We start from the raw sequence: 17,469 nt of genomic DNA on the forward strand, positions 1-17,469 counted from the left end.
AGAATAGCCATACAAAACACGAACTTCCCCAAACCAGCCAGAAAACTGGGGAAGTGAGTAGACCAGTAGCTACTCGTCAGCCTCCTCGTCCTGCACGTCCTCCACCATCACTGTGAAGTCCGGGTCCACCTCCTGCTCTCTCCTCCTCCTTTGCTCCTCCTGAGCTCTCGCTGCTGCCGCCGCTGGGTCCTCATCCTCCTCCTCCTCACTAGCAGACTCCGGGTACCCCTCAGCTGGGTACCGGTAGAAGGAAGGGTGTGGCCAACCCTCTGAAATGGGACGGTGTCGCCTCATGTGATACTCGTATAAAGGAAACATAGCAAGAGCAATGTCCCTCTCCATACGAGCCTGTCTCTCTACAAGCTCAAGCAACCAAATATCACGGCGCCATTGGTCCATGATCTCGGACGCCTCAAAGGGTAAAGGAGGTACAAAATTAGCCGGTAAGCCCGGCTGTGTCTGTGTTTGGTCAGGCGCAGGAGTAGGAGTAGGGGTCGGGGTAGGATTAGCCGTGGAAGGTTGGCCACTCGTAGAAAATGTGGACCCCTCTCCGGTGTAAGGTCTACGCCGCTTCCTAGAAGCGACTAAAGTAGGAGGTGGTCGGAGTGATAAGTGGTACTCGGGTAACTGTGGTGGTAGGACGCCCTGTGCAACAGTGGCCAAAGGGACGAGACGAGGAAGGGTGGTGCAAGGGAGGTCCTCGGACAAGGAACCATTAATCTTCCAAGTCCGATAGTCTGAAGTCAGCCAAGTCATGGAGAGCATAGAAGCTAGGTCTAGGTACCTATCACCCCGAATGTAAAGTAGGTCACGAGGGAGAGCAGGGAGAAGAGAATGGGCAAGAAAGGTGGCTATGCCACCGCAGACAATGGTGCCCGTGTCCTTCTCCCTCTGAGTCTGAAAGTACTGGGCGGTCAAGTAAGCAATGTTGAAGGCAAAGGGGCCCTCACTGTCAATGTTCAGGTACCCACCCAGAATGGAAAGCTCGGTGTTAGTGATGTTGTTTGGCTCCTTTCGGCCAAAAATGGTACTTCCCATCAGTCGGAGGAAGTAACGGGCAGGGGGTAGGTGGACCTGAGCATGCTTTCGCTGCTCGTAGGGTGTCTGTGCCAAAGTCCGCCAAAGCTGACGGATGACCTTCCTAGGGGCGGTAGTGACACCCGTAGAGGAAAGGCCGAGTCTAGTACCAAACTCCTCCAAAGTCATAGAAAAAGTCCGGTTAAACAACCGGAAGGATACAGAAGAACAAGTAGGGGCAGCGTCGTGTGCCCCGAAGGAGAAGGTAAAGGAGCTGAAAAACTCAAGGGTCAGCTCCCTGAAAGTGTAGGCACTCATAGTCACAAGCCCAGCCATCCCCGCACCCCTCAAAAGCTCACACACCGGCTCATAGAAACCAAGCCTCTCAAGTGAGAAAGTCACAGTCAACTAAACGGTAAAATCTAGCGCGGTGAATACCGTTAACGAAAATTACCCGGGGGTACTCGGGGTGCGAGTCGAGGGTGTCGTCCCCTCGAATAGTAACGCGGCCAGCAGAACGGCCAGCAGCAGGTGTAGCACGAGCACGACCCCGACCTCTAGAACCTGAAGTAGAAGATCGTCCTCCGACGGTACGAAGTACTAGAGCCGCTCTGAAAGCAGCTGTGACTGCAGGTGAACACGCAGCAGGGGTGATCACCGTACCTGAGGTACTAGCTGTAGCTGCAACAGAAGAAGCAGCATAGACCACCACAGAGGAAGAAGAGCTAGCAGCAGTGCTAGCAACAGTGGCTGTGACGGAGGTAGAGGCAGAAACAGAGCGTTGATTTTCGTTATTTGAATAAAAAAAGTCCGAAGGACGATTTTCCCTTACCTCACATCGATATCTTGGTTGACAACACCGCCAAGCATGTCCTCTTATGTTTCATGGATAGGTATGCCGACTACAATCAGATAAAGATGGTCGAGGAACATATGCATAAGACCGCTTTCACCTCAAAGTGGGGAACCTATTGTTACACAGTGATGCCTTTCGGTTTGATAAATGCCAGGGCGACATGCCAAAGAACATCGACGATGTTGCTACATGACATGATGCACAAAGAAAGAGAGGTCTATGTTGATGACATGATCGTGAAATCAAAAGAATACAGTGGTCATCTCGAAGCGCTAAGTAAGTTTTTTGACAGATTGCGTAAGTACAATATGAGATTAAATCCACAAAAATGCGCATTCGGAGTTACTTCTGGCAAGCTTTTGGGCCACATAGTTAGCCACCATGGCATCGAAGTTGACCCATCAAAGATTAAAGCCATTATGGAAATGCCGCATCCCGAGACCAAGAAGCAAATCCGAGGCTTCCTGGGCCGAATACAATACATAAGCCGATTATTCGCGAAGCTGACAATGATATGTGAGTTGATATTTAAGAAGTTGAAGGCCGGAGAACACGAAATATGGGATGATATTCAATTCCGATCCTATAGTTTTAAATAGAATTGTTAATTTAGTCTATCGAAAAGCTTTTTTATGCATTAAATGAGAATAGATGAAAAAGGTTGTTTAAGTTGAGTAATATGAGGGATAAAATATTAAATGATCTGAGGATGTAGAGAGAGTTTTTATTGCAAAAACAAAAAAAAGATGTAGAGAGTTTAGGGGAAAAAAAAGAACAAGATGGGGAGATGAGGTGAGATGGAGTCATGAAGGAGTTGAGGCGGCCTAAGTGTGAGCTTATAGGTTAGGAATCTCCTAGATAAGTAATATTGCTGGTCCATATTTTAATTTCGGTTTATTTGGTTTGCTTGTGCTTTATACCTTTTGCATTTTTTTTGTTTTACCGTAGTGGACAATAATGTCGTGTAGATATGTCAAACGGGTCGGGGCTCGAGTCTGGCCTTACAGGTCGGGTTATACGTGTCTTGGATCGGATTAGGGTCAGAATACGGATCAGATAAAAGATTATGACGTCTTTTATTTTACCATTTTACAACCGAAAAACATTTTTTAAAATCAAACTATATTTAATATTAATAATATTATATTCATTATTTTAATAATTATTTTATTATTTAATGATATAAAATTGTCGTTTAAATAAATTTTTTAATTAAAAATATAAAAATAATATACTATATTTTATATTTATTATTTCGATTATAAAATAAAAATATTAATATTTTAATAATATTCTTCATTTATTTTTGACCCATCGGGTCGAACGGGTTGGGTCGATTTTCGACCTTAGAATAACAGGTCATTTCGGATTCAGGGTCATTTTGGGTCGTGGGTCAAGATTTTCGAGTGTTTGACCCTAAAAAAATTGGGTCATATTTTAACAGGTCTAATATTATCGTTTATTTTCACGATCCTCCATGTTAAAATATATTCGCCAAAATCGCATTTGTGGCTCCGGTGCCCACTGCCATTGACATTCCTCCCCTTCTTTGCATTTTATGTGTTTACGGTATATATGTACATTATTTTCTTCATTTCATTAATTCTTCTAATATTTCTGATTTTACATTCAAAGCTATTTAAATTTTTCAAATGATAAATTTTTTAGTACCTTATTTATTCATGTTTTTAAATATTAAATCCTGTAAAATTCTATCCGCACGGACATAATTATAAAATATTAATATATTATTATTATTATTATTATTATTATTATTATTATTATTATTATAAACATCATATTGTGTTATTTTATTATTACATGAAATATAGTTGTGCATATTTTTGCACGGGCCTAAAGGCTAAAACTAGTATAGCGTATTTCATAGTTAGGTCCGTATACATTTAACATATAATAGTCGGGTCTCCGACTCTCCGTATAGCGTATCCCAACAGAATTGAATCTCAAGAAACCAAAACCCCAAAACCAGAAGAATGGCAGGAAAAGAGGGTCTCCGCAAAGCAGTAGCGACAACAATCAAACTAATAGTCCCAGCAGGTGCAGCAAAACCGGCACCACCGGTGGGACCAGTACTAGGTGCTGCCGGATTGAACACGATGGCCTTCTGCAAAGACTTCAATGCCCGCACCCAGAAATTCAAACCCGATACTCCAATGGCCGTCAAGATTACAGCTTACAAAGATAGAACATTCGAGTTCACCGTCAAGTCTCCTTCCGTGCCTTGGTATCTCAAAAAGGCTGCCGGTCTGGAATCCGCTAGCGTCCGGCCTGGTCATATTGTCGCCTCTTCTGTATCCGTCAAGCATGTTTATGAGATTGCTAAGATTAAGAAGGAGGATCCTGGTTCTGCCCATTTGCCTCTTGAGGGTATTTGTAAGTCTATTGTTGGTACTGCTAAATCCATGGGGATTAAGGTTGTTAATCAACTTGATTAGGTTTTTTGTTTCATTTTTAGGGCTTTTGTGTTGTTTGAACAATTGTATTGCCGTTGGTTGTTTCTACTAGTTTGGCTTCCAGATTTGTGAGCGTTTATTACTTGATGGATTCTAAAGTAGAATGTCTCACTGGCTGCTGTACTAACCTCTTTGTTTTCAATAAATCTGTCTTGCTATTATTGTTGTCCAGATTTAACTCCCTTTCCATCACTCTTCTGCATCATTACCATTTTGATTAGTGTGCTTGTTTCTTGAATGTAAAAGTGTAAAACCACTTGTTTACTAGCTCTCATGTTTGATGGTGACCGCGGTTTTCTCACAAACACCTTACATGAGAACCGACCCATGGAACTCTGCAGCAACACAGCTTATATTTGTCCAAATTTCAATTTCAGTGCTGTTGGGGGGGGGGGGTAAAATCTGAAAAGGCTGTTTTGATACTAATGGAGTTTGAATTCTAAAAGAGTATTTCTAGTAATCAATCATGTATGCTTCCTGCTGTGGGCACCCTTGGGAATGAAGATTTCTTTACTCCTGTAAGTGGTTCGAAGCCAAAGTCCTCTCTTCTTGTATCACGCCATGTATTATGTCTATTTGGAAGGACAATTGGGCGCCTCCCTGTCAACTGTTTTCGCCCATTGTTGATGACCCTCGTCGTTTGGATTAAAGAGGGTAGGCTAAACTAGAAGGACGCGTTGCTGAGAAACTGTTTGCTCGAGTTTGAGGTGATCCTGGAGTTAGTGAGCCCAATTGTGAAAGTATAAACTGTTATCTTTGGTGCATGTTTTGTTACTTGACCTAAATCAGATTCGTCAGTCCTGATGTTGTCATGTATGCTCTCTCTTGCAATTCTTAGATGATCATCAACATCTGCAAACGCACTTGACAATGATCCTTGCTTGCGTTTGCTACTTCATATAGATCTTCAATATCCTCCTCTATTACGATGTCCGTTATCTGTGTCAATCTTGGTATAGTCATCTCCAGATATAATAATAAACCTGCCAAATAGATCAGGTGGTATCGTGTTACTGTTCGTGTTAACTTTAAACGGGTCACTATTATTCCAACCCTAACCCGGCCTAATTATATAACAGGTCATTTGTCTCAACCTTTAACCCAATTCATTTAATTTTTCTATAACCTAACCCGACCTGCTTAACCCATTTATCTTTTAAAAAAATCATTTTTAACTCCACCCCGTTTAACCCAATAAGCTAATAAAATATTAACTTTTATAATTCTACTATCCAAAAAATGATGAATGAAAATAATACAATAAACTAATTTTACTGACTCAAACTCAAGTATATTAGGACTTTTAATAAATGGGTTATTCGTGTCGGGTTTGTGTCAAAAGATCTCAGTCCTAAGTTGATCCCTTTAGGTTTCGTGTCGGGTCCGTGTCAACACAATTAGCTTAATGGGTCACATTGTTTTAAACCTAATCCGCTAATTTTGTATTGGGTTCGTGTATGTTTTTGGGTCGTGTCAATAAGTGTAAATAAACAGTTGTGAAAAAGACGTTGTACCAACTCCATATACTCCCTAGTCCTTGAGCAAAGTAGCCAAACAATCTAAATTATGTAGGGACACTCAATCTTTGTCATATTTCTTCATGGGTTTTTCTATCAATAGGTTTCATGAGAGACCGTCTCCCACTAATTTAGTGGGAGACATAATAGGGGAAAAAGAAAATCAATGGATCCCTCACCCCATCATGTGAGAGGCCTCTCAATAACGTTATTGAGAGACCGTCTCTCTGAAATTTTTGTGTTCTTTAAGTGGGATGTAAGTTGTAACTAGAGGTGGCAATCAGGTCAGTCGGGTCGGGTTTGGGCTGGGTCATGTTTGGTCGGTCCGATCATATCGGGTTCGGGTCATATCGGGTCAGCATACCCTTTCGGATCAAGCTGAGTCGGGTTCTTATCAAGTCATTTCGGGTCGGGTCGGGTTTGGGTCGGGTCATTATCGGGTCCGGTTACTTAATCGTATTACTACAATTTTTTACCATTAAATTAGATTTCAACCTATTATTTGGTTTAATTAATTCATTACTAAGTCAAACATATCAATCTAAACACAAAATCACTTTCATTTTGATCAAAATTAAGCTTAATAATTGCCGTGTCATCAATTTAATCGGATTAGCATCGGGTCGGGTCTGGGTCGGGTTCGAATCACTTACAATCAGGTCGTGTCGGGTTACGGGTCGTCATCGAGTTGGGTCGGGTCAGGTTTGCTCAGGTTCAGGTCGAGTCACCCGGGTCGGGTCAGACTTGTCAGCTCTAGATGTAACATCCACTAAAATAAAGAGAATAAAAGTAAATGTAACCTGCTATAATAAGGTTATTAATAGGTTTCCCTTGTGACTGGTCAAGTATCACCTACTTAGGTAGATAAGATAAAAGTAAGAGTATTAGGAAATCACAAATGACTTGTCTTTATCTATCCAAGTGGGTTTTATTTGACTTGTTACAAGTTTGTGACGGATACCGCCATCCCAAATCATGAGAATTGGTGTAAGGTTATAGGATAAACAATAGCATTATACATACATAAAATGTTGAAAGTTGAATAAAAACTAGGATTATTTCATAGAAATAATTAAATTATGAGTGTTCTTATATCAATCCAAACTTCAATATATAACTCAATTAAATTCCTCATATTTCCCTCCCAACCCAAATTAGACTTAGCTAAGTTTTTTATCGGCTATATCTAGTAATTTAGGAAGGAGATGAGTAAACAAAGAAGAAAGACAATATTAATTAAGAGTTAAATAAAGAAGGTACATAAGTTACCTGATATAGCCATTAAAAAAATTAGTTAAGTCTAATTTGAGAAGGAAGGGGGATTAGAAGGATTAAGTTGGGTTAAATTAAAATTTAAAGCAATATACTCATAATTTGGATTATTCTTATTAAATAACCCTAAAAACTCATAATTTGATGACGAAGACCAAGGGTTCGTGTGTTGTTGATTCTTGTGTTGAAGTTGGAAGGTTGGTGGGATCTCGGGATATTGATCCCGGTTGAATGAAGTCTTTGAATGAAGAGGTTTGGTGGAGTTATTTAAGAACCACCGCAATGTATATATTCTCTTTCTTTTTAATTGAGTTTTTACCGCATTTTGCATTTAGTGACATGATTCGAAAAGGAGCTAATCTAAATTAGCTCTCTTTGCATTCATATAATATAGCTTGCATCGTATTTCAATATTGCATATAAGTTAGATCATGCATTGCATACTTATTTGAAAACCACTAAAAAATTGAAAAATCAAAAATCAACAAAAACATATATTTTATTTCCGAATTTCCTCCACACATTTATTTCCATTGGAAATATGTAAATAAATAAGTGTGGGGAGGAAATTCCATCATTTTAAAAATACAAAAACATGTTATTTATTTTCAAAAATTCAAAAAAATCCAAAAACATGTTCTTTAATTTCGAAAAATTCAAAAACCACCAAAAATATGTTGTTTATTTTTCCTATTCTCTCCCTATACTTTGTTCCATTGAGGACAATGTAAATTTCAAGTGTGGGGAGGGAAATATTCACTTTGTGAATATTGTTTATATTTGTACATATACATATATATTTGTTAATTTGAAAAAAATTATAAAAAATGCCTAAAATTCAAAAAATTCAAAAAGATCCAAAATATTGCATTGTATATATATGTTTGGCTAACCTTTGGCATAAGCATTGACCATTTGAGGCAAAAAGGAGATAGAAGACCGCTTGGTAAACTCGTTCTAATCTCTTACTCCTTTACCGTTCTTTCTTTATATATCTTGCATATTTGAAGGAGGATAGGAATTTTTGTGCCTTGGATGTTCCTTCTGGGAACTTTTGGATTGTTGGTGTTGATGTGTTGCTAGGATTAGTCAAACTTGTTGCACGTTTCAATTCATGTTTGTTTAAATTCCGCATGCATTGTGTCTTGTATATATTTGTTTGTGCTTGATTTGCGTTTGCATTGAGTTTGTGAATACATGTTTTCGAAAAAAATGTGGTCTAGGGAGGGATTATGATACCCCAATGATGAGTTATGTCTTGACCGTGCCTTCCTCCTCCCCATGGCTCGCACCCGTGTCACATGGTTACCATATGGAAAAAGGGCACGTCCACCAAGTTTTGGCCGCCTTGTGAGACCGAGAGGACCGTAGGCTAGATCTAGACCTCGACCTAGCTACTCAAATGTGAGAATTAGAGCCTCCTAGGGTCGGTGCATTCATACCCGACCCCCACTTAGGATTGTGAGTAGGTCTCCTCGCGAGACGTGTTATGTCTAGACGCATAAGTGTGTCATTCCGTCCTTAGACCGTGAGTTGCTTTCCTTTTATGCACACCTTATGAAACTAATTTGTTTACATATACTTGAGCCTCACATGGCCTAAATAAGACTTGTTTCGACCCTTGCATTGGTTCCTCTTTTGATTCACCCCTTTTGAGCTTTAACCTATTTCACTTGGCATAATCACAAAATGAACTACATCCTATAAACGACCTTCCTTGATCAAGAACGAGTCATGTTTATAGTAGTGAGCTAGGTGGTGTCTTGGGTCCTATTGGGTCGGAGTATTGGTTTCTTTTGGCATTTGCACATAAATGAATAAGAGGTATTAATGTTAAAATGAAAAACAAAATAGAAAAGTCAAAAAATTGTGAAAACTCCAAAAAGAGTTAGTTGTGTTGTATATATATGTGTTAAGAAAAGAAAAAGGCAAGCAACACCCCTCCTCATCATTGAAAGGGTAGAAAAAGCCGTTGCTAAATAAAGGGGCAGTTTGATGTTTTTCCAAAATGAGTCAGGTTTACACAATTTTTGCAAGACTTGGGAAACCGAGTTTTTGTTAGGGTGTAGACGTTACTTTTTGTTGAAATAAGAAGAGTATTTTCAAATTTTTCCAATTTGAGTTGAGTTTATGCAATTTTTGCATAGTAGTTTTGGTAATCCATTCTATGTTAGGGTGATGGTAGTCAAGCTATACCTCGCAAGTGCACGATTTTATCGTTGTACACTATTAAGGGTCGATCCCACAAGGAGTTGAAAAGATTACCAATTGTTCTAATCCTATCGTTTAGCTAAGTCGGCAATAAGGGATGAAATGGTTATACTAGAACTACCAAAGACAAATTCAAATTCAAATTAAATAAGAAATAGGTAAATGAGCAAGAGAAAATGAAAAGTTGTAAATCAAATAGTTTAAAAGCCTAAGACTCGGTTCTTCCCAAAACAATTCGTAACTTCGCTCAATTAAATTCCTAGGCTAATCATAAGGGTAGCTAGGTGAGGAGGTGATGGCTCTAATTCGCCTAAAACCCTCCTCTCGGGTTCAAAATAGGACACTAGCACTACCCACCAACCCCCCTCTCGGGTTCGAAGGTCGGAATCCTTAACTCATCACTCGACAACCCCAAAAATGTGCACTATTCCAAGGAGGTCAAGAAATCGGTCAAGGTCACTAAGTACTCATCGTAAACCGGGTCATCCCACTCCTCCTCTCGGAGGTCGATTTCAAACGCTAATTTAGAGGTGCCCTCCCCCGGTTCTCCCTTTCGGTCTCAACCTAGGTTAGCAATAGGGTCGAATTCCGGATATCCAAATCACAACCTAACCAACTCTCGTTGGTGGACAAGGTTCATAAATCGACACTACCCAAAATCAACCCATAAACCAAATCATTCCTCTAAACTACCCTCACCAAGTTCCCCAAATAATTAGCCTTTATGAAATTCAATTAGTGAAATTACTCATATTGGGTCAAACCGAGTCCTAGTGGAATACTACTCACTAATCATGTTTCTAAAAGCAAAGGAAACAATAAAGATGGAGTCTTTAAACATAAATATAGTGGGAGGATGAATTCTACTTCTAAACATGCAACAATCCAACAATAATGATGGAGAAAGATAAATTAAACTAATAATGGGGATGATTAAACTAAAAGACACAATCTTTAACAAAAACAACTCAAAGATTCAATCTTTAACTCAAGGGAATCAAAGACTCAATCTTTGGGTGAAAATAACAATGGTGAACAAAGAAAAGATGAACAGGAGAGAGAAAAACAACAATCAAAACAACAACTCCCAACAACTACTAGCAAAAGAGAACGAAAATCAACTATTGAAAACAATTGATGAACAAAAGAGAAAAAGGAAGAAGTAAAGAAGCAATACCAACTATGGAAGGATGAATAATGATGAAGAACAAGGTAAGAACAACAATAATAATCTTTGATTGATGAAGAATGATTGATAAGTTACAAGGGATTTGAGTTTCTCCTCTCTAACCTTACAAATTTCTTCTCCAACTAGGATTAGATCCCTAATTTTCTGGGAAATTAAGTATTTATATCAAGTACAAAAAGTTAGGTGAGAATACAAGAGAGAAACGAAATATGCAGCCGAGGGGTATAATTATGCCCGGTACGGGCAAAGTTTTACCCGGCCGGGTATAATTATGCCCGGTCCGGGCAAAGTTTTACCTGGCGGGTATAATTATGCCCGGTCCGGGCAAAGTTTTACCTGGCGGGTATAATTATGCCCGGTCCAGGCAAAGTTTTGCCTCTCGGCCGTAATTCCTCCTAGTTACTTCCATTCTTCAAGCGAATCACCTTCCAACTCCGTTCTTCTTATATCTTGGAGCACGGTACCTACAAAAAAGGGTTCATAAGTACGGGAAAAATGCTCAAAACATGTCCTACGCGAAGAGTGAAGGGAAAGTACTCGGGTAAAGCTAATACTAACTAAATGAGTTTATAATGCTTCATTTATTATGACAAAAATGGGTCCGAGACATCAAAATATGGGGGTTAAAATGGTGTTATCAAATCTCCCCACACTTGACCCTTACTCGTCCCCGAGTAAGTCCAAAACCTAAGCACAAGAGACTACTATAATATCCATCAAGAGTGTGTGCACAATATAAGCATCACTCAATTATTCTAAACTAATAGCCGATTGAGTATTAGCGCACTCAACGCCCCTTCAACTCACAATTTGACACTCATGAGGGAAGAGTGCCCTATTGCAAGGCAAGTTGGGTCTTGCTACAAAATTGCGATGCATCCATCATGAAAACATATAATCAAGCTATTAGAATGCATCTAACAAAAATGGTCCACTTTCCTCATCTAAGTGGCCGGATTTTTCGAACAACAAAACACGGTCTTGGTCGGGAGTACCGTCTCAGAAGTGCCAATTGAGGTGCCAACCCCCTAAGCATGGCTCAAGCAACCCTCGTGTGACCAATGCCCAAGAAACAAATTCAAGAGCGGGGTAAGGGGAAGATAGCAAGTCCGCTGAGAATTACTAAACCGACACGAGATTCAACCCAAAGACCCATGACCAAGGGGACCTAGGCAACGACATCCTCACGGTTTTCACTCGTCACTCAATGAAAGAACAAGGTGATTTTTGTGACAAAAAAAAGGTAACCAAAATCACTCTCCTAACTCGACTAGCGAAAACGTGCCCGCAATCTAATGTGTAAGACCGTCCTATGTCCAATGGAATGCAAACAATGGTAAAATGCAAACAGTATGAAGCAAAGGGTTGTAACGGGGCTAGGGAGTAGGTCGAAACGGGATTGCTGCAAGCACCGTTTGGATATGTGGAGTTCAAATCAAGAATTGCCGACACATCATAACCCATTTCTCATTGCAACACATGAGACACGTCTATACCCTAACATAGCATGGATCACCAAAACTATGCAAAAATTGCATAAACCCAACTCAAATTGGAAAAACTAAAAAGTACTCCTCTTATTTCAACAAATGGTAACGTTTACACCGTAACAAAGGCTCGGTTTCCCAAACCATGCAAAAAATGCGTAAACCCGACTCATTTTGGAAAAACATCAAATTGCCCCTTTATTTAGCAACGGGTCTTTCTACCCCGTTTAATGATGAGGCGGGGTGTTGCTTGCCTTTTTCTTTTCATGACAATATATATATATATATATATACATAACACAACTCATTTTTTGGATTTTTCGAATCTTTTTCACTTTTCTATTTTGTTTTTCATTTCTTTTTCCAAAACCTCTTATTTATATACAATGCCAAATTCACATCAAATTCCGACCCAAGTGGACGTGCATGCTATCCACCATCACGACCCAAGTCACCTCCTACAACACAACTACAAAACCGACCAATTCTTGATTAAGGAAGGGTGGTTATGGGATGTAGCTATTTTGGTGGGTTTGCCAAATGAAAAGGCCAAAGCTCAAGGGGGTGAATCAAAGAAGGAACGTGATTTTGGGTGAGAAAACAAGGCTATTTGGCTATGTGAGGTTCATACAAACTGATTTTTGCTTCATATCATGTGCACAAAAATGTAATGCAATTTCATGGTCTAAGGACGCAATGACACACTTATGCGTCTTGATGTGACACGCCTCGCGAGGAGGCCTACTCTCTTAAACCTAGATGAGGGCGGGGTATGATTGTACCCACCCTAGGAGGCTCTACCTCTACCTTTGAGTAGCTAAGTCGAGCCTTAGGTCTAGTCTACGGTCCTAAGTCTCACAGGATCGGTCTAAACTCATTGGTCAAGCCTGCTTCCCTCGGCTAACTAAGAGGTCACGGGTGCAAGTCACGGGGAGGGGGAAGGCACAATTGGGCACAAAAACTCATCATGGGGGTACTTGGTTCCCTTCCTAGACCGTGTTCATGCAAAACATTTTACTTACAAACGGATGCAAGAATTCAAATCGAAAAACAAGTATATACAAGAACATATGCATGCGAGAATTGAACACAACAAGGATAGAAAACATGCAACAAGTCAACTAAACCTATCAGCACATCAATCACCAACAATCCAATAGTTCCCCAAAGGAACATTCAAGGCACAAAAACCCGTCCTCCTCCATATTATACAACAATATAAAAGAGAGAGAATGGAAAAGGAGAAAGAGATAGGAACGTGTATACCAAGCGGTCTTCTAGTCTCCTTTTTGCCTCAAACGGTTGATGCCTATGCCAAAGGTTAGCCAACAAACAACATATATATACAATGCAATGTTTTTGTTATTTTTTTTGAAATTTTTCAATTTTTAGCAATTTTTTTGAATTTTATCAAATTTACAAGTATTTACAAATATAAACAAATATTCACAAGAGTGGATATTTCCCTCCCCACACTTGAGATGTACATTGTCCTCAATGGACAAAAGCATAGGGAGTGAATAAGAAAAAGAAATGGACATATTTTTGCATTTTTTTGATTTTTGAAAATAAAAATAACATATTTTTGGTATTTTTGTTTTTGAAAAATTAAAATGACATGTTTTTGAGTTTTTGAATATATGAATTTCCTCCCCACACTTATTTATTTGCATTAATTCCAAATGGAAATAAATGTGTGGAGGAAATTAAAAATGAAAATGCATGTTTTTGTTTTTTTTAGGCCCTCCCCACACTTATTTATAGACATGGGAGGGCATTTAGAGAAATAAACAAACATGTTTTTGTTGGTTTTAGTTATTTTTTCAATTTTTTTTGTGATTTTTAAATAGGTATGTAATGCATGAACTATTCTATATGCGGAATTGAAATATGATGCAACTATACTATATGAATGCAAAGAGAGCTAATTTAGATTAACTCCTATTTGGATCATGTCACTACATGCAAAATGCGGTAAAACTTAATTAAAGAAGGGGAGAGTATATACAATGCGGTGGTTCTTAAGTAACTCCACCAAACCTCTTCATCAAAGAGGCTTCAATCAACCGGGATCCCCCTCTTGGAATCCCGCTATCCCTTTAACAACTTCAAATTTTCTCATGGAGCAAGCGCTTCCAAGTTTTGACAACACTTCATGTACACCGCTTATGGCGTGGTGCACTTCCGACCATTTCCGGTCAATTTCTTCTTCAAGCTTCTTCTTGTCATGGACAAGAACTTCTTCATTTTCAAGGCTAGACTCACATTTCCCTTTTCTTTTCACCTTCTTTCTCCATTTTTTTGGTTTCTTCTTCTCAACCATTGGCTTCATTTTTGGAGAGGTATTAGTGCTAGAATCAAATTTGGGAGGGATCACATTGGGGTGATCCCCTCCACCCTCAACCTTCAACTCTTCTTTTCCTTTTTCATCTTCACCCAAATCTCTTTTCACATCAACTCTCAACTCAAGATCACCTCCATTTCCCTTCTCATTTGTTGGGCAAGCTTCTAATGGATCCAAAAATGAAGGCTCTAAATTAAGTTCATCCAAGTTATCTTCCACCATATCCACCCTACAACAAGAGTTGCCCATAGAAGGAGACCTCATGGAATTGTTGAGTTCAAACTCAATCTTCTCATTACCCACTTGGAGTGAGAGTTTCCACTCTTAACATCAATCATGGCACCCCCGTAGCAAGGCAAGGGCGCCCCAATATAATGGGAATATTAGAGTCCTCGGGAATGTCCATTACATAGAAGTCACAAGGGAATTCAAGTTTACCCACTTTAAGTGGGATATCCTCCACAAGACCGATTGGGTACCTTACCGACCTATCCGCAAGTTGGAGAGAAACCCTTGTTGGTGAAAGCTCATAACCCTTCAATTTCTTGAAAGTTTTGAGGGGCATAAGGCTAATGCTTGCCCCCAAATCACACAAGGCTCTCTCAATATTCACGGTCCCAATTTTGCAAGGTATGGAAAAACTCCCCGGGTCTTCAAGCTTTTGAGGAGCCTCATTCATAAGAATTGCACTACACTCCTTGGATAAGTTCACCGTAGTTGTCGGGCTCAAGGAGTTTTTGTTTGAGATTAGCTCCTTCAAGAACTTTCCATAGATTGGTATCTCCTTGACGACATCAATGAAGGGCATGGTAATGTTGATACCCTTCATCATGTCCATGAACTTTCCATATTTTTGTTCAAGTTTAGCTCTTGCCAACCTTTGTGGGAAAGGAATTGGTGGCACATAAGTCCTCACAACTTGTTGTTTTGGCTCTTCAACAACCCTTGCTGGTTCATCAATCACCTTTGGAGTTTCCACAACAATCTCCACAAATTCATCTTCACCTCCTTTTTCTTCAACTACCTTAGGAGGTTCAACCACAATTTGAGGTTCAACCACATCACCCGGTCTACTACTCTTCCTCTTCTTGACAAATGTCCGATCTTCCAAATCTCTTCCACTCCTCAAGTGAATAGCATTTATGGTTTTCGAATTTTCCTCGGTTTTACCCGGGAATTTCCCATGAGAGGCTTGTAGTTGGCTCATTTGGGAAGACAATTGGGAGATTTGGTTGTCCGTCATCCGTTGGGAAGCTTGCATTTGGGTTCTAAGTTGGTTGATGGATGAGGTTGTCTCTTCTTTTTTTTTAGTGGAATGGTTGATAAATTGGTTTTGGGAAGTCATCAATTGTTCCATCATGAGTTCCAAGTTTGACTTTGGTTGGGTGGATTGTTGGAAGGGTGGGTTGTTTGGTTGGAAAGGTGGGTTGTTTGGTGGGTTGAGTGGTTGAAATTGTTGTCTTGGTTGGAAGGTTCTCCCTTGGAAACCCGGTGGACCTTGGTTGAATGTTGTGTTTTGCTTTTGAGCTTGAAAGTTTGGTTGTTGTGATTTTTGTTGGAAGGTTGGGTTTTGGACATTTTGAGAGCCATAAGAGAAGTTTGGGTGGGCTCTCATTCCGAGGTGATATTGGTTGTTGTTAAATGCTTGCTTGGCCGGACTAGACTCCCATATCCCGTTCACTTGCTCCATGCAATTACCATCACCTACCATCAAAGGACACTCATTGGGTGGGTGCCCCTTGTCTCCACAAATCTCACAACTATAAACTTGGCTCCTCATAGAAGATGTGTTGCTTGAACTCATCAAGGCAACTTGTTGCTTAAGCTCTTCAATCAACCCTTTAACTTAAACATTATTGGCCGATTCAACCGTGGACTTTCCTTTCCTCTTGTGCCTATCATGGTTCCAATGAAAGGTACGAGAAGCCAACTCCTCAATGAGCTCTTTCGCCGTCTTGTGATCTATTTTATCTAATGCTCCCTTCCCCGACCCGGAATCAAGGTTCATCTTCATTTCATTGTTCAACCCTTCATAGAAATTGTTGATGAGCTCATCATCTCCAATCCCGTGGTGAGGACATAGCCTTTGAAGGCCCTTGTACCTCTCCCATGCTTCATAAAGGGTCTCATCCTCTTGTTGGGTGAAGCCTTGAAGCTCACTCTTGATTCTTGCGGTTCGTTGTGGTGGAAAATACTTGTTTAGGAAAGCCTTAGAGACATCATCCCAAGTCCGAAGAGAGTCGGGTTCACAACTTTTAAGCCATTCCTTGGCACTTCCCCTCAAGGAGTAAGGGAATAGCCTAAGGCGTACGGCATCCTCCGACACTCCGTTGGCCTTGAACATGTCACAACTATCCAAGAACTCGTTGAGATGTTCGTTGGGGTTTTCGGTGGCTCCCCCTCCGAATTGATTCCCTTGGACAAGTTGTAGCAAGGTGGCTTTCACATCAAAATTGTTGGCTTGAATAGGTGGCTTGACAATACTCGGATTCACCACCTTTTTCGGAGCCAAGTTATCTCGCATAGGAACCGCGGCCATTGTCACTTCTTCTCCCGGAGTTGCAAAGGGATTCTCAAAAGTTTCAAAAGCACTTGGTTCTTCTTGAAAGTCTTCAACTACTAAATTCTCTTGGGAAGTTGGTGTTTCTATAAGCCCTCTTCTACGGAGTGAATTTAGTCTTCTTGCGGTAGCTTCAATCTCGTGGTCAATCGGATCAATTGGTTGACCTCTTCGAGTTCTCCTACTCATGCAAAAAGTCCTACACACTCAAGAGAAGGATTAGTAACACAAAAGACTTAGTCTAAACTAGAACGAAAACAATTAATATCTAGCCAAACTCCCCGGCAACGGCGCCAAAAACTTGATGGTAGTCAAGCTATACCTCGCAAGTGCACGATTTTATCGTTGTACACTATTAAGGGTCGATCCCACAAGGAGTTGAAAAGATTACCAATTGTTCTAATCCTATCGTTTAGCTAAGTCGGCAATAAGGGATGAAATGGTTATACTAGAACTACCAAAGACAAATTGAAATTCAAATTAAATAAGAAATAGGTAAATGAGCAAGAGGAAATGAAAAGTTGTAAATCAAATAGTTTAAA

At 40.0% G+C, this 17,469-nt stretch overlaps 2 protein-coding genes and 1 non-coding gene across 3 annotated transcripts; 2 read left to right on the forward strand and 1 right to left on the reverse strand.

Moving 5' to 3' along the window:
* Positions 1 to 3,726: 3,726 nt before the first annotated feature.
* Positions 3,727 to 4,508, forward strand: LOC141647917 (large ribosomal subunit protein uL11m-like). Its single transcript, XM_074456288.1, has one exon. The coding sequence runs from the start codon at positions 3,868 to 3,870 to the stop codon at positions 4,327 to 4,329; it is 462 nt and encodes a 153-aa protein (XP_074312389.1). The 5' UTR covers positions 3,727 to 3,867; the 3' UTR covers positions 4,330 to 4,508.
* A 10,193-nt stretch (positions 4,509 to 14,701) lies between these two features.
* Positions 14,702 to 15,610, reverse strand: LOC141649587 (uncharacterized). Its single transcript, XM_074458273.1, has one exon. It carries the CDS (start codon positions 15,608 to 15,610, stop codon positions 14,702 to 14,704), a length of 909 nt encoding a protein of 302 aa, XP_074314374.1.
* An 820-nt stretch (positions 15,611 to 16,430) lies between these two features.
* Positions 16,431 to 16,537, forward strand: LOC141650861 (small nucleolar RNA R71). The gene has a single exon (XR_012546873.1). It is a non-coding gene; the product is annotated as a small nucleolar RNA R71 (small nucleolar RNA).
* Positions 16,538 to 17,469: the final 932 nt, after the last annotated feature.

Source organism: Silene latifolia, chromosome 3, assembly GCF_048544455.1.
Source record: "Silene latifolia isolate original U9 population chromosome 3, ASM4854445v1, whole genome shotgun sequence".
Taxonomy (NCBI): Eukaryota; Viridiplantae; Streptophyta; class Magnoliopsida; order Caryophyllales; family Caryophyllaceae; genus Silene; species Silene latifolia.